Raw genomic sequence first — 23,737 nt, 5'->3', positions numbered from 1 at the left:
ATTAAAATTGGTAACCTCCAGCTATAGGGAAATATGTTATTTTTAACTTAGAGATGTCGTCATCAGTCCCCGAGATTACGTAAAAATTACGCGACGCACACGGGCTCGGCGTCGGATACTTGAAGATCGAAAACACCAGAAGCTTCTGTTTTGCTTTAGTTTTGTTCAAAACAGTCAAAATGCCGAAAGTAAAGAGGAGCAGAAAGCCACCTCCAGATGGATGGGAGCTTATTGAGCCCACTTTGGATGAGCTGGATCAGAAAATGAGAGAGGGTAGGTCCGTTTTCATATGGATGTTTAACGAACGAAATAGCAGGCGAATATGGTAAAGGAAGCTATTGAGATAAAGCTTAATGTAATGTCTTTATCTGAGTGTATGGTTTTTATGTTTCCTCCCACCCAATTCTTTGGTAGTGTGCCTTAGGTATTCAAATTAAGATAGTCTTGCAGTATATTTGAAAAGAACTGCCAACATGAGCTGCTAACGCTAAAGCTACCAGTCAGATCGGTCTCTAAAAATTGTCTACTCTCTTTAGATGTACTTTGTCGGCTATAGAACAACACTTCATATTGTTTTTTAAATTAAATAAATTGTTATTTAATAAAGATAAAAATCTACCCTCCAAAATACTAGGTACACCACGTATGCCTCTAGTGACATCACATAAGGCATAAAGTCTCTGACCAGACAACTAAGAATAAGAACAATCAGTTTCATTTAAAATGCTCTTTATATTCCCGATTGAAATCTCAAATGGCACATTCACACGCTGAATTATCTATTTATTATCTATTTAGTACATCCATCTGTATTTTTTTCTTTGCTCGTTTCTTTCTCTTTTAACCATGTTTTTCTATTAAATACTCCTCTATGAGAGTACTATGTGGATTTCAGTGAGTTTTCCCAAAAGTAAAACACTGGGAAATGGTTTGTGAAGGGAACCAAGTCAAATAGGAGTGATAAGATTTTGTTTTCAAAGATCCAAAGAAATAATTTGAAGACAAGTTGTTACAGCTTGGCTTTAAAAAAAAAATCTAGCATATTACCAAGCAGGTTTCAATATTTTTGCTTTTATTCCTCAATTATTTTTGCTGTACTTTTGGTTAATATACAGTATCTGGATAATGTATCCAAATATCTTCATACTTATTTTCTTCATCTGCTCTCCGTGTCCCAGCTGAAACAGACCCTCATGAGGGGAAGCGGAAGGTGGAGGCCCTCTGGCCGATCTTCAGGCTGCACCATCAGCGCAGTCGGTACATCTACGATCTCTTCTACAAAAGAAAAGCCATCAGCAGAGGTACAGAGATGCTTAACACTATAATCTCAGTGTTGTTTCTCTCTCTCCTTTTTTGACTGCTTTAGTGGTTTTATATATATATATATATATATACACACACACACACACTATAACTTCAAGTCAGAGTACCTGTGCAATTTATAAATGTATGAAATTGATGTTTTCCAGGTCAGGTTGGTTAAGCCGGATGCTGTAATTTCCAGATGTGTTTTCCGTACTGTTATCTATTTGTTTCCCATTTCCCATGCATATGTCAGTTTCAATTATTCATCCATCCATTTGTGTTTATCCATCAATCTGTCGATTCATCCAACCTTTCATCTACCCTCTTGCTATCCCTTGGATTACCCATCCAGTTTATCCATCCATTAGATTTTTCATCTAATGGATGTGATCCATGCACAAATCTGCTTATCCACAAATTTATTCATTCATATTCAAAGCCTGACTCTTTCAGGAATATGAAATTTTGCATTTATAATTGAAAACAGGTGCAGAAAACAATAAAATGCCAACAAAAAGATGTGCAGGAACCCTCTATAAGATAAATGTGTTGGTTTCTCTGCACACGAACCACAACGACTCAATTTTCAATTGTTTAAATTGTTTGTTTTGTGGCAGAGTTATACGACTACTGCATAAAGGAAGGCTACGCAGACAAGAACCTGATAGCCAAGTGGAAGAAGCAGGGCTACGAGAACCTGTGCTGCCTGCGCTGCATCCAGACCCGAGACACCAACTTTGGAACCAACTGCATCTGCAGAGTCCCTAAGAGCAAGCTGGAAGTCGTAAGTCTGACAAAGTCGTTTTTACTGTGTGCTCTGCAGAGAGGGGTCCGGTCCGATGTTAAGATGGTCTGTGTTCTGCAGGGAAGGATCATTGAGTGCACTCACTGTGGATGCAGAGGATGCTCCGGCTGAGTGTGTTTGCCTCGAGGACTCGTCCGGTTTTCATAATACAAGCATGGAGAATTTTTTTTTTATTATTATCATTATTATTTCATCTGCGTCAGAAACACATCATTACCTTCACCGTCAGCTGCCCTTACGTGGGATCAACGTTCTGTGTTTAAACGCAGCAAGGCGATGGGAGAACACGGAGACCGGGGGCCATTTTTTTTTTTTATCAGTTTTTCCTGTTTGTGCTTTTCATTCTTGAAAGTTGTGGACTGTTTCTGAGTCAGACCTGTCATTCCAGATAGCCATGCTCGCTGTGAAGGTTGGTTCTAATGCGTTGGTTTTCATTTAATGTAGATTGAAGTATGCTTTTTTTTTTTCTTTTTTTTTCTCATTTTTGGATGAAAATCCTGATATCTTTCATTATTATAGTATGATTTTTAAATAAAACATTTCGGTCATTTCCTGTCGTTGTGTGCTTTTTGTTGGCATTTTATCACAATTACAAGTTCAGTATCACCTATTTTAGCTGTTATTTAAGCATAGTAGAAGAATCAGAAGTGAGAAACGTAGAGCATTTCAGTAAGGCAGAGTTTCAATCTTCTTTAATAGAAACTAATCGGGTGTTTTAAATATATATTCTTTTGCTGTTATTGCTGTAGTTTATTACGCCACAAGAAAAACAAACAAGAGGCGTGTGGGCCTCCTTAGCGCAGCATCGCGCTGTGAGGACGGCTCATATTGTTGCAGCGGGTCGGGTCTTCCCGCTTCCTTACCTTTAAAAACAAAAGTTTTAACTTTGCTACATATAGTAATTAGTTGATATAAATCAGAACTATTTGGGCTGAAGACCACCAGGTTATCTGCATACACAAGATGGTGTTACAGCTAAATAATTCATATGTTTATTAGCGTAAAACTGGAGTCAAAATGTTCCAATCGGCAACCGATAAACATGGAACTATATATGGAGTACTTCAGCTAAACAAGAGGAGGCAGCGTTTAGTTTAAAACTTGGATGTCTGAACCTTTTCCAACAGGAGGGGCCACGACTGTGAAGTTCGTTGGAAAAAAAAGGTGGGGGCCACAAACTTTTCTCTTATGAAAAATGTAAAAACATTTCTATTGCATAAACAAACTAAATGCACAATATGTTAATGGATTGTACTAGCCTGATTTCTACATAAAGAAAGTAAATAATTTCAAATTTATTTTTAGGCTACAAGATACGAGTCTCTCTTGTTTGGTTGTTTTTAAAAACTTTATCATCTCAATTTAATAAATGTTTAAATGTTTTTGAATTAAACTTACTGGTGCAATCTGCTACCAAACAAAAATGAAAATAAAAAAATGTGGTTATTAAGAGATTAAAAAAAAAAAAAAACTTCTGTTAAGTTTTCAATTTTAAGATTTTTCTGTTTGTTTTGGGGGGTTTTTTGTTTTGTTTTGATCAGTAAAACTTTCACTTTGTTTTCATCTCACCATCAACAGCCTGGTGTAATAAATCTATGCTATTGACTCTGAAATGTTTTCTGCCATATAAAGTATTGACCTGGTGGAACTAAATACAAATAAAGATAAAATATTTCAGGTTTTGTTTGCTATAAACCATTGAAAACCAAATATTTGTTTTCCTCTTCACAGTTGTGCACTAATGTGTGCTGATCTATCTCAGTGACGTCAGGCTACATGAGGGCCGGGAGAAAAGCTCACATATTTATTATTAATGGGCTGCCAGTACCACACTACATGACCCATAATTCACCACAACAGCTATTTACAGTATAACTGAGGGTTTGTGGGCAGGGGCGTGTCTAGATTTTTTATTTATTTTTTTTTTTTTCAAGCATTCTTCAAATTCTGTTGTCACTGTTTTCGTTATTTTAGTATTTTACCAGGGGGAAAAACATTTGTATTTGAGGAAAAAGTTGGATCTAAATCATTGCATGTGATCATTCATGCTTGAATGATTTAAACCACGTGTTAAACTCGAGGCTCGAGGGCCAAAACAGGCACATCATAGCTGATTCTGTGGCCCTCAAGACCTCAGAAGGCCACAGAAGCAGAACTTCAAGCTATCAAATCAAACCCGATTTTATTTGTGTAAGGTGAAATTACAACAATGTGAAAGATGTTACATATTAATCTTAGAATAATTTAATAGTTTCTTTTATTTGATATATTGTGGCAAAACCAGTCCTTTGAGGATATTCATGATCTTACTCTACTGAATTAAAAGAGTAATAATAATCTGAAAGTTGAGCAAAAACCAACACTAAAAAAACAATCTGAATCCTGAATAAACTCTGAAGCTCTCAGAAAGCCAGGAGAGCTGCTGACAAAACAGAGTTTGGTTTCTAGGCAGCAAAAAGGGACATAAAAAGGACTTCTGTTCATGTGGTGGTGACATTTAGTTTAAAATGGCTTCCAAACACAGTCTGACTACATGATCAATACAAAACCTGAAGGGAAGTTGAGATGAAGTGCATCAACTCCTTCTCTCAGCATCCCCAATCGATTCAAATCTGAACGAGCATCTCCTCCTTCCCATCGCTCACAAATCAGAGTGGAAGATTCGGTTTTTAGCCATTAACTGCTGAGGCAAACTGTAGTTTACATCTCAAGCTGCTGCGCACCGTCGCCCACACGCCTCCTTAGCGCAGCATCGCGCTGTGAGGACGGATCATATTGTTGCAGACTTGTTTTCACATCAAAACACCTTCACATCCGCTGCTCCCTCAGGGCAATTAGAAGTGTTTCGCAGATGATGAACATTTATTATTCATGGCACCTCAGATGCTTGCACATCCGTCATCGCTGAGGAGAAAGTCACACAGACGAGGCTGTTGGTTTTACTGGAGGGGAAGTTTCATCTGAACACACACACGTTTGTGTGGCTATCTTTGTGGGGACTTTCCATTGACTTCCATTCATTTCCACAGCCTAAACCTTACCCTTATCCTAATCCTAACCCAAACTCAATTCACACCTTAGTCCCTGACCCAAAAACAGCGTTTCCCCTTGTGGGGACCAGACTTCGGTCCCCACAAGGTATTAAAAACACACACACACACACACACACACACACAAACCCCGAGCAGCGGCAGGCAAAAAAACAAAACAAAAACAAACACGAAGACAAACAGGAAGACATTCACATCGTGCTTTATTCAAATTCCTCACAGGGCCGAACCTGCAGTTTGATGAGATACAAAAAGCAGACAGAATACGGCAACATAAGGACACAGCGGCATGGCTTCTCAGATTACATTCAGGGTGGGTTTTTTTTTGTTGTTTTTTTTGTTCTTTGTAGTTTTTTTTTTTTTTTTTTGCATGACTAGGACAAAAACCCAATAAATCAGGCGCATCTCTTCATCACATGCTGCACCAATATCCACTTAAGTAGTAGTTCAAAGCCTTGCTTGTAGTGACCTTTAAACTCTGACCATGCAGTCATGTAGTTACCATCCCACAGAATCACAGACGGCACAAAACGCAAAGATAAGCCACTTTTAAAAGTTAAATCCTAAACTGGGAGTGTTTATCTTGCAATGGGCCACCAGCAGATGCACTAATTAATTGGCCAGAGAATCGACTGCTATGTCCCTGCAGGGCTCAGTGATCAGCAGATCAAACACACTAAAATAATAATACTAAAACCTCGCCTTAAGCTTAATTTTAGAAAAAAAAATCAGAAATGATTAGCATTATGGAAATAACATGACTCAATAAATTAGAATGTCCTTGAAAAGTGTAATTTATAAAATTCAAGAAGACGGTAAAATGGAGCAAAAATATTCAAATTTCAAACTTCCCCCCCCCCCCCCCTTCATTTTGATGATTGTGGTTTGTAGCTGATAATTCAAAAATATATTTTAGATATGACATAAAATATATTTTATTGCAGAAATGTCACATTGTGACCTTCAAAATGTTGACCTGATAGTCATTGAAGATGCGTCACAGAAGCCTATAATAACCATGAACATTAATGGAAAGTTGAGTGGAAGGAAAAACTGACTAAATAAAAAACATGTACAGAAGCAACACAGAAAAAGCTCATGTGGAAAAATCTGCTGCCCAAGTCCCAAGTGAAAGCAGCCGGCTCAATGATGCAGTAATTCACGCAACAGGAGCGTGAATTACTGCATCATGTGACATTTAAAATTTTGAGAGAAGTTGTATTTGGGGGGTGGGGGGGTTAAAGCCATAATCATAAAAATTAACACCCATAAACACCTAAGAAAAATTACTGTGTTACATTTTTAATGAAATTAGTGACTGGTTGATATTCTCATTTATTAAGATCCACCAATATGAATTTAATCAGGATAAAACTGGGTTACTTCTTCATTTTCTGGCAGATTTCAAATCAAATAACCTGCAGCACATATTTCCCCCCTTTTGAATGTGTTTCAGCTCTAAGACAAAAGAAATGCAAAAAAAAAATAAATAAATAAAAAATTAACAAATAATAAACATCATTGCTGATTTCAAGGAAAACCAAAAATCGGTATCAGCCAGTAAAAGCCTGATCGGTGCATCTGTAGTTAAAAAGTCGAGCAGGTGTCCTGAATTAAACTTCTGTTGGCACAAGAAATAAAAGTTTATTGTTAAGAGTATTAAAAGAGTAATTGCTTTCAGTAAACCGTATTGTAACAAAACTGAAATATTATCAACACAGTGATCACTCTGACAAGACTGTCTCATGCTGACAACACATCACTCTCACACAGCTTTAAGACAACAGTGAAATTCAATACATTTAGGTTAAATAGCTTTAAAATTCTCCTATTTAATAGTCAAGAAAATGCACTCCAGCGGCTGGTCTCAACTATTTGATCGGTAACGTTTCTCCTGGCCGACAGGATTCGGTTCTCCACCACCTCGGACGTCGTGGCCCTGAAATCAAAAGCTTAAATTTACGTAGAAACGGTCGTACAACGTGTTGCCGTTTGTAACAAAATGGACGCTTGTCCGTTTCTGAAGGAATGTGGGCTGTAAAAAAAAAAAAAAAAAACTAAAAAGAAAAAAAAAATGTTGGCGAGTGAAGGTAAAATCATAGAAGGGACAGATGGACGGTTCCAAAGAGAGGGGCTAGTTTCTAAAGCCAGCTGCCCGAGTTTCACGAACAGCGTCTGTTCTCGGCCAACAGAAAATGTCAGCATACGTGGCGCTGCGGTGCTGAAAAACATGTTTACATGAAGTGCGCAGGGTATAAAAGCTGTCAACACATATGCGGCGCCGTTTGTGAAGTTACACAGTAAAAAATGAACAGCATTTTTTTCTTTTACTTAGCTTGTCATAAGTAAAACATTGGGTGCTCATTTTTCAAAGTCATATTTGCACCATGTTGGAGACAAACTAAACATTTAATTTTCAAATTAAATATCGAGTTAGCAAGCTAGCAATATAGCACATATTTAGCTCGCTAAATATACAAATAACTTTCAGATTAAATAGTTAGCAAGCTAGCAAATATTTAGCTTGTGAAATATCTAAATATTAAACTTTCAAATTAAATATCTATTTAACAAAAGCTAGCCATATAGCAAATATTTAGCTTGCCATCTAAATATTTAATTTTCAGATTAAATATTTAGTTAGTAAGCTAGCAATATAGCAAATATTAAGCTGGCTAAATAACTAAATATTTAACTTTACTCCTAGATATTTAGTTTGGAAAATAAATATTTTGTTTGAAGCTAAATATTTAGCTTCATAGCTTATTACTTAATTTGCCACTAAATATTTGGTTGGATAAATAAATATTTAATTTTGAGTTAGATATTTAGTTTTCAAACCAAGTACTTAGCTTCTCAGCTAAATATTTAACTTGAAAGCTAAATATGTAGTTTGCGACTAGTTTGTGAATTACATATTTAGTTTGAAACTGACATTCATAAATGTAAGAATTACATGGTGAAAATATTGACTTTGAAAAAGGAACAAGCACATTTTTAAAAATCTGCGACAGGCTAAATAAGCCAAATTATTGCTGTTGATATTTTCCCTATATGTAACTTTGCAAAGGGTGCTCCATAAAGCCATAGGCAGTCGAACCAGACGCTACTGTTCTTTGCCAGTTTTGTTTTTGCTTCAACATGTATTCATAGGCCAGTGTTCATCTGCTCCGATATGGAAGTGTCGAGAAGAGTCGGCAGAGACATTCAGCTCTGGTTTCTCTGCCACCAGAGGAAGGTGTGAGATCACAGAGATGCACAGTGAGGCAGACAGAGTTCAACATGGAGAAAAACAAATCAGTGCAGAGATTTTGATCTTATGTAGATCACTCCTGGTCCGAATGAACCCAAAGTATCAGCGTTGATTTCAGCTGTGAGGTGTTGGAAAGGATCCAGCTGCACCCCTTCCACTCGGGGAATCAGATTTTATATAAAACGCTGGTGATGTAGTTAAAACTAAAACACGGTACGGCTGCGCAGTCGTCGCTGTTAGCGGGCTGCAGGTACCGCTGAGCGATGAGCCGGCTGAGGTAGAGCAGGATCTGGCCGTCCTCCTCGTCCAGCCCCAGCTGCTCCTGGAGGAAGCCCCGCCGCCGGGCCTCCACCGCCTCGGGCCCCTCCGTGGGGCTGACCGGCAGGTGGAGGTGGTGCGTGAAGGTGAGCAGGAACGCCCTGGCCGCCAGGCGGCAGAGCACGCTCTGCAGGTGGAGGAAGTAGGTGGAGCCACGGCGGATGTAGGTGCGGTGGTCAGCCATGTTGGCGAGGAGCTGGCCGCGGTACTGAGGGCAGCGCAGGGTCTTCATGTCGGCATCCAGGATGGAGATGTAGCGGCTGTAGCGGGACAAGGAGTAGAGGGCGCTGGAGCCGGTGGGAGAAGCAACCCTGAGGGAGGAGACGACGATTACATCTACAATTTAACCCTGCATTTAATCATCATGGGAGCAAAAGTCATCAAGTTAGAGCTGTTAGTGATTTTTGTTCTCCAGGGTCGAACGAACGGATGGGTCCTTCAGCAAGTTGCTCTTAGACAACACCAGTTTTTCTAGCCTTGACAAAGTTCCTGGCATAAATTTATTAATCTTATTTGCGGAATTGGCAACATTAACATCATTGCTCAACTGACCACAGTAAAAACTTTGAATCAAACTACTAAAGCCTAAAATTTAATGACATTCATGCCCAGCAGTGGTGCAAAAAGTAAGTATACACTATATGTGACGCATAAGGGGTGCCACGCTAAAGGGGCGCCAAAATAACGGTGGAATAATTATTTCTACTCAACATTTTCTGTATTTAACAGTGTCTGCATATACCTCAGAAAGTACCTAGCTGCATAAATACATATAAACTTCAAATTCTATATCCAAATTTAAATTTAAATACTTTGAAAGATTCTGCTCTTTTATGAATTTTAATTTGTAGTAGCAGTTGTGTCGTGGTGACAGTCGGTCATAATGTATTTTTCTCTCATGTCTCTGAACTACAAGGTATGCATGGTATAGTACAAAATATACATGAAGAATTAAGTGTATTTTCCTGCAGAGGTTTTACATAAAGAATGCAATGATAAAAAACAACAACAAAAAAAAGGATATAATGATTTGTCACACCGTGTCACCATTTGGTGTCTGAAGGTTATCCTTGAACTCTTTTCGCACTAATTTACCAAAACTAGCATTTTTTATAAATAATGTGCTGTGTACTTTAAAGCTTATGAACATAAAAAATACTAAAACAATAACAGTTCTTACAGAAGTCAAAATTAAATGGATACCACAAACTTTACACACAGGATCCTCTCCTGTTCAAAAAGTCAAGGTTCTGTTTGCAGAAAGAGTAGAAAAGAAACGTTGACAGATGTGCATGAAAAGCCACAGGGCTGTCAGAGTGAGTCACCGAGGGCTGAGTCAGAGCAGATGAGTAAGTGTGGCGTAAGGTGTGATTGAAGCGAGATGATGATGTCATTGGCTTCAGATTTAACACTTGCAGAAACGCCGCAAAGCCCTCAAAAATTCAAGGTTTCTTTCAGGTAAGTCGTGACTGCTTTGGTTTCATGTTCTGCAGCAAATGTTGCCATAAAAGATTTCATAGCCAATGAACATTTTCACATTTTCTCACATATTTCCACAGACCTCAGTGCATTCGAATGGATTTGCATGTGATACATTTAGACAAACTGAACTTCTTAGCCAAATCTTTGCAAAACAAGTCAAGCTCAGATTCACAATTGAGTTTAGGTTGGATTTTGACTAGGCCATTGCAACACTTGAATCTGCTTTTTTCTACAATTTGAATGGCAGAATTGCAGATCTGGCAATTGCACTGTCGTGCTGGAAGGTAAACGCCTTCCTCGGCCTCCGATAGGTTTTTTTTATCTCCTCTTCATCCCTGCTGGAGAATTCAATTCCCATCAGGATGACGCTGTCCTTATGATATTAGTGTATAGTGCATGTGTTTGCCAAACTTTCCCACAAACAGCATTAGCTTCTTGGCAGAGGCCTCTTTGAAAACCAACAGACCATGCTGCAAAATATGTAAACAAACTTTAGAATTTGTTGTAAAAGTTTGAACAAATCATTTGCCTTTGCTTCACTTTTATTTACCATTCATTAATTATTATATTTGTTAGCATAATGCTGTTGCAGACGTTCTGATTTTAGTTGGCCATGAGTCGTCAGGGGTTTTTGGTAGCAGTGACCTCCACAGCAGGGATCTGTTTCACGGTTGCTAAGCTGGCGCGAGGAGCTGAGCAGCTGGATAAATCTGACTGGCAACCAATCAGAAGGATGAGCAAACATAATTTCAATAAGTTATTTAAACTTGCTTTTTTTTGTAATGATTGAAAAACAGATTTGATTTTTATGATTTAAAAAAATGAATGAAATGTATTTGATTTTTTTTTTTTTTTCTAATTTTCCCTGCAGCTATTTGAGGCCTCTCCAGCGCCCCCTGGTGGAATCCACTTTGAAAAACATTGTCATAGTGGAAGTGGTGTTTAGAGTGAGGTGCAGTATTTTTTCCACTACTTTTTTGCACGCAGGTGTTTTCTTCCGCATGTTTGCTGTATTCCCTTCTTAGTTTGTTGGGGAAAACTGAAAACAGGATTTCTTCAGTAAGGAATTTATTCTTGCCACTCTTCCATAAGATTAAAAACACACGAGGGGTAGTTTAACTATAGATTGGTTGACTTTGTTGTATGCAAATAAAACACAACGTTTCAATCTGAAAAGTGACAAAATCTGTAAAAGTCCCTTGTTTAATATTTTACAAAGCACTGTACATCTTAAATACTAAAATCAGTAAAAAGGGTTAAGATGTAATTTGATTCTGAAGCGATTCTTACCTTTGCAGCCCAATAAGTTTCCACCTGTGAAGGTCGACGAGGGTGAAGGGACAGGACAGCCAGGGTTGGACCCTCTCTCCACTCTTGCCAGGGTTGGGTACGAAGAGCGCCAGAGCAGACACGAGGCGGCGGACTCTCCCCTCGTCCGCCCCGAGCACCACCAGCGTCCTGCCACTCAGCAGACACCACAGAGCTTGCATTGCAAAAGAGTACTGGCGCACGAACCTCAAAGCGCCTTGTCCAGCTTTTTTCCTCTGATGGAGGGTCACTGACCCCCCGTAGCCAAGCGGCGAGGCGGCCCGGTCGGAGCCCGTGGAAGCACTCATGGTACAGTCCGACCCGTCCTCCATGGAGCTACGAGAAGCTGCGTCTCCAAAGACGCCCACGGGAAGCTCCAGCCCTGCTGGTGGACCTTCTGAGCACGGGGAACCCACTGTGTACTCATCCTGGACGGGATGAAGGGCGTGGGGCTCCTGGTTGACCACCAGAACCTTAGAGGGATTCAGGGTAGAGTTTGGACTCAGGTAAGGCACAGCATCAGGGTCAGCTGCCTCATAGAGGAAACCCTCTTGGGCCATACAGCAAGCTGTATCCATGGGAACCAGCAGCTCCGAGTGCGTTCCCATCTCACACCCGTCATCCTTTCTGGCCTCCAGTTCGGACACGACTTCCAGCAAAGACACGGGGGTCTGGTCTTGTCCGGTATCACAGTCATCCTCCCCAGCAGTGGTCTCCATGTCCTCACTACTGCTTTCCCTCTCTGGGTAGGTGTTTTGGTCGGGTTCTGGTGTCAAGTCAGAGTCCGGATCAGGACCTTCTGTATTTATACTCGCAAGACTCTCTTGCTTCTCAGTTTGATCTGTTCCACTTTTATCGCTGCTAAAGCTTTCTTTGGTCCCTTCTGAGCTCTCCTGTGTCTCCAAGGTCTGGTCTGAGGGAGAGGAGTCCAGATGGCTTCCCAGAAGTCCAAGCTCCTGAGTAGTGGCGGCTTCACAAGCCAGGCCTAGCGGACCTTGAGGTTTTAATCCATCAAGCTCAAGAGCCTCTGACCCCAGGACGATATGAGGTGGATTCAAGTGCATGTAGTTGTCCATGGCATGATTCACAGCGCAGAATGGTCTCAGTGTCTCAGCTTCATCCTCAACGTCATCAATGAGATCTGCCTCAAACAGGAAGTTGACAATTTTCTGCTTCCTGCGCAGTGCCTTGTCCAGGCGGCGAGTGTAGAGGTAACACAGGTCGCCGCGGAAACTCCTCTCCGTCTCCTTCAGAAGCTCCATGGCGGCCTCGTAGAAATTCTCCTCGCACAGTTCTTGCAAGGTCTTCAGGCGTTTGTCAAAACACTTTGCAGACTTGGCTTTGATCAGCTGTGGCGTGTATGATGGCCTGCGTTTAATACCCTCGTCATCGTCTTCATACACCTCTTCTTCCCCTCTGTTTTCATCGGATTGAATCTCGTCGCCTTCTCCTTTGGGGACCCTTTGGCTGTAACCGAGGGGATTTGCCAGCTTGGCGTATTTGTCCAACAGCTCCTCACACTCTCTCAAGCACTCGGTCATGCACTTCTGGCACGAGACGGCGTGCGGATCCCGCCGTGGTCGCCTATGGTAGGCACTGATCTGCTTCAGAAGGTCTCTGTGCTCGTAAATGCTCTTCTCCACATTGGCCAGCTCATTGGCCTTTTCTACAGCATGGGCAGAGTAAACACACTGAGGCCCCGCCTCTCTCTGCAGGCCCTCCTCCCGCTGCAGCACAGAGTGGGTGTACCTAAGCAGAACAAAACAGATGCAGTAATAGGCATGGAATGGCACCATTCTAAAAATACCAGTGGTAGTCTGCTGACTGATTGTTGGTTATACCGGAAAAAAGGTATTCTCAACCTTCAGTAAGTTGGTTATGCCTTTCGACATAACATCTTACCCTACAAACTAACAAGGGGGCAAATAAGGCCAGTCGGATAGTTATCTTCACATTGGAGAAGATCAGTATCTTCTCCAATGACCTGCTTGATCTCAAGCAGGTCATTGGAGGAAGGTTTGGTCATCTCCAATGACCAAACCTTTGGTCATTGGAGATGACCAAAGGTTTGGTCATCTCAGTTCAAGGATGGTGCCAAGCTCCTGTGGCAACAAGCCCAAATCATCACCCTGCTATCCCCGTGTTTGACATTGATTATTTATTTGTTTATAAATTAGTATTTTATATTTCTATAAAGGTTTACAGGTATGTAAGGTGGTGTGTGTATATCTGTGCGAGTGTGTTAGGATGCATCGGTGTCTATTGTGTGTACTGTTCCTCTCTGTGCACTGTGAGCTTCTGTAAGCAAGGACAAATTCTTTGGATGTGTGAACATACTTGGCAAATAAAGCTTGATTCTGACAGTTGGTAAGAGTTTGGGTTTTCGCCATTTAACACTTGCCATCGTGATCCAACTGGTCTGCTTTGGTTGTGTTTGTTCAGCAGACATTGGTCAGGACGTTTTGTGGTTTGTTTAAAAATGAAACTTTGGACATCTGAGCAGTTAATTTTTTTACAAGCTATACTAACTCATACGTATCATTCTGATATGAACTCTAATAGTTCATAACTGAGTGGTTTTCAGTAGAGTACTCTGTCTCATATCTACAGGCTTAGATCTAAGATTTGTGGAGGACTCCCGGGTTGTCCTGGGAGACTCGAAGGACTCCTATCTAAGATAACTAATCTTAGTTATCTTAGATAGGACAAGATTTGATTATCTCATTTACTGATGTTTTTTTTTTTGTTGTTGTTTTTTTACAGCTTCTTTAATTACCTAAACTCAACCTCTGACCCTGGGAGCTGATATGTGGCATTCTGGAACGTTTCCCACATGGGGATAATCTTTCAGGGATCAATGATGATGGACTCCATTGTTTGGAAATCACCTAATAGCCTTTTGCAGTTTAATGCTGCAATAAATGCTTCTGCCAAGTAACTCCATCGACCTTTCTTTTTCTACATTGTGTTGATGCATCTCTAACAATTAAAAACTAGTAGGCTGGCACTGAAAAGCAGCTGAAACCTGTGATTATCATGGAGACACTCGTGAATATTCAGCTAAGGTAATGCATTTGCTGGATTTTTGCCTGTTTTTTTTTATATTAATGAAGACAATGAAACGTGTTTTTGTTCATCCAAGCAGGTATTCACTTCATCTTTAAAACCTTGTAGAAAGCACATCATTACTGTTATATCCTCACAGAAAACCTAAGAAGAAAGATTAAAGTTAGTGTAAATAAAAAAAAATAGACCACCTCATGGCAGCAATTCTCAAAATCCAGACTCATAAGCGGACAAAACAGCGAGTCAATCCTGAAACCGCTGATGCTTGTGAGCCACACAATGTGAACGACATTGAAGCTTGGACATAAAAAAACTGGGAAATGCTCAAGAATTTGGTGAGTTTTGTGATTTTATTCTTGGCCAACCAACAAAATGTTCTACTTCCAGCAAGAATAATGAAAATTCACAACAGAACTAGAATCAGCCTAGTTAACTTCAACTTGTGCAAAGCTCCACGGCTAAACAAGATGGGAGTTTTCGTAAATATTTTGTAGCTGAATGTGCCAAGATGAGTAGGCCTCTAGAAATAAATTATTAAACGTGTAAAACACAGATAGCAGGAAAAGTGCTGTTGAAAAACCCAGTTAAGAGCTTTGAAAACCAAAGGAAGTGTAGAAGGGTACTGAAACTTAGCGGACAAGTAGATAATTAATTTATTTTATTAACTGTGTCAACTTTAGTTGGCCATAACTTCAATTTTTACTAACATTATGGTGTTGGGAATTGGTGATGTTTCCATAATATTCTCACAATAACAATGAGCTAAAAGACAGTTTATTACATATATGTTTTCTAATATTTTTCAAATCTTAGACAAGTCTTAGACAAATCCTGAATTTGAGGCATTACACAAAAAACTACAACTTTTCCATGTGTTTACTGCATTCAGAAAGTACATCTAAACATCTCCTGAAAACTGAAGACTCCAGAGATGGATTTATGACATAAGATGCGTCAGAAAGTGGAATTGTTTCTCTTTCCACGCTGTGATTTATTCTAAAAAATTTACATGGTGATGAATGGTGAAAATGTTAGAATTTCAGGTAAGATGGTTTTAGCTTGCAGAGGTCACTGCTACAAAGTTTCAGGAGAATCTGAGTTGGCCGAGCAGCGGATTACCCCTAATCTCACTGAGATGACACAAAGTGACCCTCATCACTGGTTGTTCTGAACCTTTGACCTCATCTAAAAATCTAATTTTAGACCTCTGAACAAGACGTTTACAAGTAAAATTTGAAATAAAGCTCTTACTCCAGGTCCTGGAGCTTCCTCTGGAGTTCCTTGGCGAATGCTCGTCTGTTCCCGGCCTTCAGACACTCCGAGGCCTGTGAGAAGCGGAGGGACAGCTCCTGAAACTGGAGCATGATTTTCTTCTCGTCTGCTGCTACGTACGCCATGCAGAACGGCCGCACAAAGCCCCGCGCCTCCAGGTCGTACAGGGTGAAGTGATGGACGTATGCGAACGCTCCCTCCTTCGAGTCTCCCAGGACAACCCTGGAGTCCTCCACAAAGCTGAGCCTCGGGTAGCCGCTGCCAGGCGGATGCCCCACGAAGGAGGCCTGGTAGTCCACGGACATGATCCGCAGGGAGAAGTAATTGAGGTCGAAGGTGCCACAGACTTTGGGATCACCTGGGATGGTGAGGAGAGGCTGGGGGCCCACCTGCTCTGAGAACTCCGAGATGAGGATGAAGTCTTTGGTGAACTTGGCGTAGGAGGTCTTGGCCCAGGGATTGGAGTCTGCCAGCGGGTAGAGGGGTATGGAGAACTCCTCCGGGAGATCCAGAGGGTCTTGACTTGTCTGCCCATATTCGTCCTCTTTAGTGAAAGCTACCACATCTGGGGAGCCTATCATAGTGTTATTACTGAGGGAGGCATGAGAAGCAGCAGAAGCACAAACAGTCATAGAAAAGCCGTGTGTGGACAGCAGAGAGAGAGTCCATTCAGACTGGCCATCATCACACTGTAGTAAAACCTTCAATAAGGTGAAGCTGCTCCACTGAACAATGCAGCTGCTCCAAAGAACCTATTCTAATCGCCAAATTAGCTCAACATCTGCGAGAAGAGCTCCGCCAATTAAAAAGACAAATTATCAACTCGACAAAAAAAAAAATGCCATCCAGCGCCTTGGCTGACAAAAGCCCTCCTCAGTAATCACAGTGTCCGGGGAGCCTGCAGAGCCTTCATGCTACAGCCGCCTCGGAGAGGAGCGTCCGTCCTCCTCTTCTTCATGCCCCCGTGTGGGGCTGCCGTCCCTCCGCTCTCTGGCGTCCGTATCAAAGTCCGGCGCGCCGATCAAACGACATCGTTTACGGAGAAAAACGCTACATCTGCCGTTCACATCCAGAGACAGCCGCCATGATTACCCAGCTGGACGCTGCCTGGTCATGTGACCAAAACTCCGCCCATCGAGGGGAAACTAACTCCGCCTAAAACGGAAATGTTGATTTGTTTTATTTTGTTTTTAATTCAACAAATTCAGAAATATTAATTTCTAGTGTAATTACTTATAATAATATTTCAAAAAAATTTTGAAGAATTATTTTTTCGTTTTAATTGCATTTTATTATCAAAGAAGCACGTGGTAAATAATTTACACCCCTCTTAATCATGAATATAAATATATTTGTTAGTTCAAAAGCAATTAAATTCCTCTTGTATTTGATGACCAGCTTTTGTTTGCATGTTTTCAATGTTTTTTTTTCTTTCTTTCTTTTTTTGTTTTACAAATAATCTTTGGTGGTGAGCTAAAAAGTCTTTGAGACTGGAGGCAAAGTCAAGCAAGACCTCTGGCTGGACTTCAACAAAGACATTTACTTCCAGTTTAAAGAAACATGTTGGTAAAATTAAAAGATTACTTTAAACTTAAATCTGTCAGACGTGTTATTATTCTGGGCTTCAAACTGAGGAAAGCGTGCAAGTGTAAATAAGGAGAAAGGTTAACCTATTTACTAATAGGAACTAAGACAAGAAAAAAATCAAGCCAAGATATTCAGCAGGGCCTGATGAAGAAATCACAACCCAGTTAATTTACTAGATCAGTATTCCAGCTAACAGTTTCTAGGGAGCTTTAAAACCGTGGCAAACAATGAGTTTGTCTGAGTTAATAAACTCAGAAAACTCTATTAACTCTCTTTGCTCCCGTAAATATTGGATTTCAAAGTGACTTGTTTTGAAAAAAAAAAAATTAGTTGGCTTGCAGAAAAATACCCTCTGTGGTTCACAGGTCAACAGTAAGTGGCTGAACAGAGAGAGCTTGAACAATCAAATAAGAACAGGTTAAAAATAAATCAGGTTTTGATTACTTTCTTATTTTTCTGTGCAGGATTACACAGAAAATGAGAAGTGAAACAGACAAACAGGACAGCATGTGATGTGGGAGAAATGAAGCGTGTTAGCTTGTGAAAACATGGAGTGAGCACAGGTTGCCACACTGATAAAGGTTATTTCAGAATAACCTTTATCAAATATCAAGGAGCAGAAACTCACACACAAAGAGCACAAAATTCAGAATATGACTTTGTGACATGTCTGGAGGTTCCTGTACTTCATAATATTTACTTCAGCTGCTTAATATTAACAGAAATAATCTTTAAAATGGATAAACAAATCTATTTCCACTTTGTTTTCCACTAAAGAAAAACAACTAAGAGCTAAGAGACGCGTACTGTAAGTGATACAGCTGTATGAAAATGAAAATAAATGTGTTTGAGCTAACCATCAAACACACAGAATCATTTTTTTTAAATGAAAGGAACTTACTTGACATTTCCTCTTGACAGGCAGAAGTTATAAAGTGATGATGTTTGAGCATTTTAGAGGTTAGAAGTGGCAAAACCAGAACTTCTCCTATACAATTAATCCCACACACAGCTTCAAATATGCAATGCAAATGTGCTCATTTGTCATGTTACTCTATTCCTAAACGTGTGTAACAAATGAAGGACTGAAATCTTGAGCATACTATTATGAAAAAATTTATATAAAAATAATAATAATTAAAAAAAATCAGAAACTAAAACATGCATACAATAAAGTCTGATAATATAATAAACCACAGCTAAACACCCTCTGTGTGCTATGTGTTCTATTAAAGGTTAAATATGTTCTATTGCAATGTACTATGGATTTTAATACATTGCTTTCCATGAAAAACAATAATAACCCAATATACAGTGAAGGAGTACAGTAGTAGAAAATTAACATGCAAGTTTTGTTTGGTTTTTCCGTTTCATACTTGGTGGCCGCTGCATAAGACATCTACCAACGTGCTTAGTCCTTGTGTCAAACTGTTGATGTTTTACTTACAAATCAAATTTCACTTCAATGTGTCACACCACTCACTGCCACCTACTGGCCAGACATCGTAAGTGCGCAACGTGTAGAGAATTTAGTGTTAATGACAGCACGTTTTAGTTTAGTTTTGGTCATTATCGTTTGACTGAAACGCAATTTTATCTTTCTTTCTAATATTTTTGTTACATGTAGTTAATGTATTTTTTTACACTTCACTTAAGTGAAAATTGCAAATTTTAGTAATGAAAATATAACGTTATAGAGTTAGCTTAATGCCTTTTTTAGACTCTTGCATCTTTAGGAAAAACGTCTTCCTCTCAGGACTGAATGGAGTTAAAATTAAAATTTAGGAGAGAAAGGGACAAGATTTACTTTAATTTAAAACAACTTTAGACTGAGTCTTGGATAATAATAATAACAATAATAACAATAATAATAATAATAATAATAATAATAATAATAATAATAATAATGAAACAGTGATACAACTTTTTTCTCAACACATTTAACAAGGCTGAGGAATTTATTACAAGTGTTCATTTTAGAAAACTACATTAGTGTAACGGAATTCTTTCTATACCTTGCAGTTCTCAAATAACATTACGTAACAAATTAAATTATATATACATACACATTTCAACATTCGATGTACTTTTTTCATGCCTAGCTATTATTAAAAACACAGGGAAAAAGTTAGTAAGCTTATTGTATCACATACAATGAAAAGGGGATTATTAATTTTCCTCAATTCAACTTTTTACAACACTGGGGACTTTACGACACTTTTACGGTCTCCTTTACGGCAATTTTGACTGTCAGGCGCGGATTTTGTAAACAAAGCTGTGTCACTTTAGTTGGGCTCGAATCGGTTCATTATATCAACAAGTCTATACAACTTTCTATTTCTTTTCTTTTCTTTATCGATTTCCCGTAAATGAAAAGTTAATTTATTTAACTGTATAAAACTTTTTAGCCGTCTGGGAAACTTTCTGAGAGCTGCCACGATGCTTTTAGCCATCCCTGCTAGCTAAGATGCTAACCGAGCGGAGGAGCAGCAGAACCGGTGAGGCTGAGTCCGAGGGCAGCCGCTGCTGCTTCATGTGACAGCGGGCCAGGCATGCTCATAGCGCACCTCCTAGTCAGATCCACGCTTCGATCGGGACTACTGCGGGCGAGGACGGGCTTTTTCTGGGCGACACGGAGCCGTTGGTGCTCGGACGCAGCGCAGGGGGCAGACATGATTCGCAGCCGAGTTCAGATCAAGCGGGTCCTTTGCGTGGCCGAGAAGAACGACGCAGCCAAAGGCATCTCTGAGATCATGTCTGGCGGCAGAGCCAGGAGGGTGAGTCACCGCCGATCAGACCTTCACTGTTACTGAAGCTTTTAAGTATCACTGTAATCTGATATAACCTCAGAGAAAGTAAAAGAAAGCTCCCATTATTTCCATTGTTTTGTAGCGACAACACTATTGACTTGTTATTCTTTGTCAGCACACCTCATTATAGGTTTCTTTGTTGCAGAGAGAAGGATTTTCGAAGTTCAATAAAATATACGAGTACGAATATAATCTTTTTGGCCAGGTAAGCAACCCACCCATGCATTTGAATATCTGATTGTGATTCTCTCAGATTTCTCTGATTGTTGTCCTCATCTCAGAATGTGACAGTGACAATGACTTCAGTGTCAGGCCATTTGCTGGGTCTGGAGTTCAAAGCGCCTTTCCAGAAATGGTAAGTTGAAATGAATATGCCTTTAGTTGCCTACAGCGACCTCGACGGAGGGTTTCAACACTTGAAGTTTTCTCGTTTCTCTTCCAAGGCACAGCTGCAGTCCCGTGTTGCTGTTTGATGCAGAGGTAGAGAAGTATTGCCCGGACAACATGATTCAAATCAAGGTACGGCTGGAACTGAGAGGAAAAACAAAACACTAAAACATGTCACTTTAATTTCTTTAAATAGCCAATGTCTGTCTTGTAAGGAAAGAAAAAGCATGGGATTAGGGGTGAGCATTACATTGATTTGATCGATTAATCACATTCTGTTATTCTGTTTTTGACTATTTAAATTTTGGAAATTTTTTATGTTTTTGTTTTTTTCATCAATGCATTTCTTGGGTATCCAAAGTGCTGTTAGCAAACATGTTTTACAGATTCAGTTTATTTCGACTACAAATTCAGGTCAACCCCATAGAAGGAATTACTGAAGTAAAAGCCATTTTAAGATATTTTCTGTCATTTACAACATTTTTAAAAAAGTGAGAATTTTTTTTTTTAATATTGGAAACCAAATTTGGTAAAAAAAAAAAAAAAAAGAAAAAAAAAAAAGAAAAAATTGAGATTTTATTTTGAACCCATATTTTTTAGTGTTATAAGGAGCCTTGTTTCAGCCAGCTGAGCCAAAGTGTGCAGCAACAACTCCAAACACTGGAGGAAAAATCTTGAACTTTACACAACATCTGTACATACAGCAGAAACTGTTACAGAATAAATTTTGTAACCATCATTTGTTTTTAAAGTCTTGGCACAAGATTCTGTTGCAGTCACCTCTAGAGGGCGCTGATCAAAAGCTGGACTTTAATAAGGAAAATGTGACCATAAAATAACTTAGAGAAATGGGATTTATACTCAGAGCGACTGACTCTCTTTATCCTACAGTTTATCAAATAAAACTTTATTAACCACTAATATGAAGAGAGGAACTAAAACTAGCTTCAAATACGCAACTATTTGTATTTCAGTCCTACATTTCAGAAAGTCACCTGGAATATTTTCATTTGGTTATTAAAGTTTTTTAAGCTGTGAAATGACATAACATAACTTGATTGTATAATTAAAAAAGGTCAAATGTTTGTGTTTGATTCTCGGTAGCGGACTCTGGAGAAGGAAGCGAGGCAGTGCCAGGCTCTGGTCATCTGGACTGACTGTGACCGGGAGGGAGAAAACATTGGCTTCGAAATCATTGACGTTTGCAAAGCAGGTTCGTATTTATCCACAAACTACTTTTGCACATTATTCCTCTGAATACTAATATCTAAATATATATACATATATATATATTTCTTTTCTTTAGTGAAGCCGAATTTGCAAATCTTTCGAGCGAAGTTTTCGGAGATCACTCCCAACTCGATTCGAAGAGCGTGTGAGACGCTGACGGAGCCCGACCGCAACATCAGCGACGCCGTCGATGTCCGGCAGGAGCTGGATCTGCGGATAGGTGAGGCGGCGGCGCCCACTCCCGTTAAGCATGGAAATATGAGAACGGCTGGGACTGGTTGTTCATCATAAGTTGTCTGATGACTTTCCACTTGTCCGTCTGCTGATCGTCGTCAGGCGCGTCCTTTACCCGGTTCCAGACGCTTCGCCTGCAGAAGATCTTCCCCGAGTCCCTGGCCAATCAGCTGATCTCATACGGCAGCTGTCAGTTTCCCACCCTGGGATTTGTGGTGGAGCGCTTCAAAGCCATTCAGGCTTTTATACCCGAGACTTTCTACAAGATCAAAGGTAAGAATTCACGTACTGGGAATAAAAGTTGATTGATTACGCTTGGATTAAGCCTATAAAGCCTGTCCTGTGTGTCTGTCTTTGCCTCAGTGCTCCACCAGGTGGAAGAGGACAGTGTTGAGTTCAGCTGGAAGAGAAACCGTCTCTTCCATCACACAGCCTGTTTGGTGCTCTACCAGATCTGCATGGAGGTACGAGTCTTTTTTTTAATTTGATTGTTTTAGAATATAATCACGGTTTTGATTATACCATTGATAACCCTGTAACTTTTGCACATTGAGTCTCATTAGCTCTCTAACTTCATTTAATATTTTAGTTTTTAGTTGACAGACCAACACAAAGGAGCACTCAATTGTGAAATCAAGGGAAAATTATACATTGTTTCAACAACTTTTACAAGTAAAGTCTGAAAAGTGTGGCATGCACGTGTATTCAGCTGTAGAGGGTCAATATTTGGGTCATTTCTCCTGCGGTTTTCCACATCCGGAGGCTGGATTTTTTTTTTCTTCATATTTGTTCACAAATATTGAAGGAAAGACATGAAATTTGGAAAATACAGGTCCTTCTCAAAAAATTAGCATATTGTGATAAAGTTCATTATTTTAACTCTAAACACCTGCAAAAGATTCCTGAGGCTTTTAAAAACTCCCAGCCTGGTTCATTACTCAAAACCGCAATCATGGGTCAGACTGCTGACCTGACTGCTGTCCAGAAGGCCATCACTGACATCCTCAAGCAAGAGGGTGAGAAACAGAAAGAAATTTCTGAACGAATCGGCTGTTTGCAGAGTGTTATATCAAGGCACCTCAGTGGGAAGTCAGTAGGAAGGAAAAAGTGTGGCAGAAAACGCTGCACAACGAGAAGAGGTGACCGGACCCTGAGGAAGATTGTGGAGAAGGGCCGATTCCAGACCTTGGGAGACCTGCAGAAGCAGTGGACTGAGTCTGGAGTAGAAACATCCAGAGCCACCGTGCACAGGTGTGTGTAGGAAATGGGCTACATATATATGTATATATGTAACATTGTCCATATTGTACTTCCTCATGCCGAAGCATCTTTAGCTGTTTGCTAGTTTGCCCAGCAGCTTCACCAGAAGCTGGGCAGCTTTGCGTTGCCAAAAACACGGCAACGCATCTTAAACAGAACGGGCGAATGCGAATAAGTTACGACATAATGGATGTCAATAATCATATGTTATCACACTATAATTAAAGCTGGTAGCAAAGCTGCATTCAGTATCACTCCAGTGCACCTTGTAGATTCACAGTCTCCTGTTTTTTTTGGGGGGGTGGGGGGGCTTATGCTTTTTTTTTTTCTTTTTTTTTTTCGATTTCCGTACTCAGACTGTGTGATGTTG

The 23,737-nt window shown here is 39.9% G+C and overlaps 3 protein-coding genes across 3 annotated transcripts in view; 2 read left to right on the top strand and 1 right to left on the bottom strand.

The window, feature by feature from the left end:
- Positions 1–72: 72 nt before the first annotated feature.
- bud31 (BUD31 homolog) lies at positions 73–2,660 on the top strand. The gene is made up of 4 exons (XM_015055435.1): positions 73–273; positions 1,179–1,301; positions 1,923–2,089; positions 2,171–2,660. The coding sequence occupies exons 1-4, from the start codon at positions 180–182 to the stop codon at positions 2,219–2,221; spliced, it is 435 nt and encodes a 144-aa protein (XP_014910921.1). The 5' UTR covers positions 73–179; the 3' UTR covers positions 2,222–2,660.
- Positions 2,661–8,339: 5,679 nt separating this feature from the next.
- Positions 8,340–16,983, bottom strand: smcr8a (Smith-Magenis syndrome chromosome region, candidate 8a). Its single transcript, XM_015055437.1, has 3 exons — positions 15,839–16,983; positions 11,504–13,270; positions 8,340–9,042 (listed from the first exon to the last, which is right to left on the bottom strand). The coding sequence occupies exons 1-3, from the start codon at positions 16,489–16,491 to the stop codon at positions 8,580–8,582; spliced, it is 2,883 nt and encodes a 960-aa protein (XP_014910923.1). The 5' UTR covers positions 16,492–16,983; the 3' UTR covers positions 8,340–8,579.
- Positions 16,984–19,670: 2,687 nt separating this feature from the next.
- top3a (DNA topoisomerase III alpha) overlaps positions 19,671–23,737 on the top strand; it is a 24,622-nt gene continuing 20,555 nt past the window's right edge. The window contains exons 1-8 of the mRNA XM_015055438.1: positions 19,671–20,223; positions 20,402–20,461; positions 20,538–20,611; positions 20,700–20,775; positions 21,748–21,856; positions 21,950–22,093; positions 22,210–22,380; positions 22,471–22,571. Coding sequence (XP_014910924.1) covers positions 19,999–20,223; positions 20,402–20,461; positions 20,538–20,611; positions 20,700–20,775; positions 21,748–21,856; positions 21,950–22,093; positions 22,210–22,380; positions 22,471–22,571 — 960 coding nt within the window. The 5' untranslated portion in view covers positions 19,671–19,998. The remainder of the gene's footprint in view (positions 20,224–20,401; positions 20,462–20,537; positions 20,612–20,699; positions 20,776–21,747; positions 21,857–21,949; positions 22,094–22,209; positions 22,381–22,470; positions 22,572–23,737) is intronic.

Source organism: Poecilia latipinna, unplaced genomic scaffold (assembly GCF_001443285.1).
Source record: "Poecilia latipinna isolate Pla-1442-1.1 unplaced genomic scaffold, P_latipinna-1.0 Scaffold1315, whole genome shotgun sequence".
Taxonomy (NCBI): Eukaryota; Metazoa; Chordata; class Actinopteri; order Cyprinodontiformes; family Poeciliidae; genus Poecilia; species Poecilia latipinna.
Note: the sequence above shows the minus strand (reverse complement) of the source record. Positions and strands in the feature narration are given on the sequence as shown.

Excerpts from the sequence above, each read along its gene's own strand:
- bud31 (XM_015055435.1), top strand. The coding sequence starts at position 180 with ATGCCGAAAGTAAAGAGGAGCAGAAAGCCACCTCCAGATGGATGGGAG. Across the intron at positions 274-1,178 it reads GGATCAGAAAATGAGAGAGG|CTGAAACAGACCCTCATGAG; the intron begins GTAGGTCCGTTT and ends TCCGTGTCCCAG. Across the intron at positions 1,302-1,922 it reads AAGAAAAGCCATCAGCAGAG|AGTTATACGACTACTGCATA; the intron begins GTACAGAGATGC and ends GTTTTGTGGCAG.
- smcr8a (XM_015055437.1), bottom strand. The coding sequence starts at position 16,491 with ATGACTGTTTGTGCTTCTGCTGCTTCTCATGCCTCCCTCAGTAATAAC. Across the intron at positions 13,271-15,838 it reads AGGAAGCTCCAGGACCTGGA|GTACACCCACTCTGTGCTGC; the intron begins GTAAGAGCTTTA and ends TGTTCTGCTTAG. Across the intron at positions 9,043-11,503 it reads AAACTTATTGGGCTGCAAAG|GGTTGCTTCTCCCACCGGCT; the intron begins GTAAGAATCGCT and ends CTCCTCCCTCAG.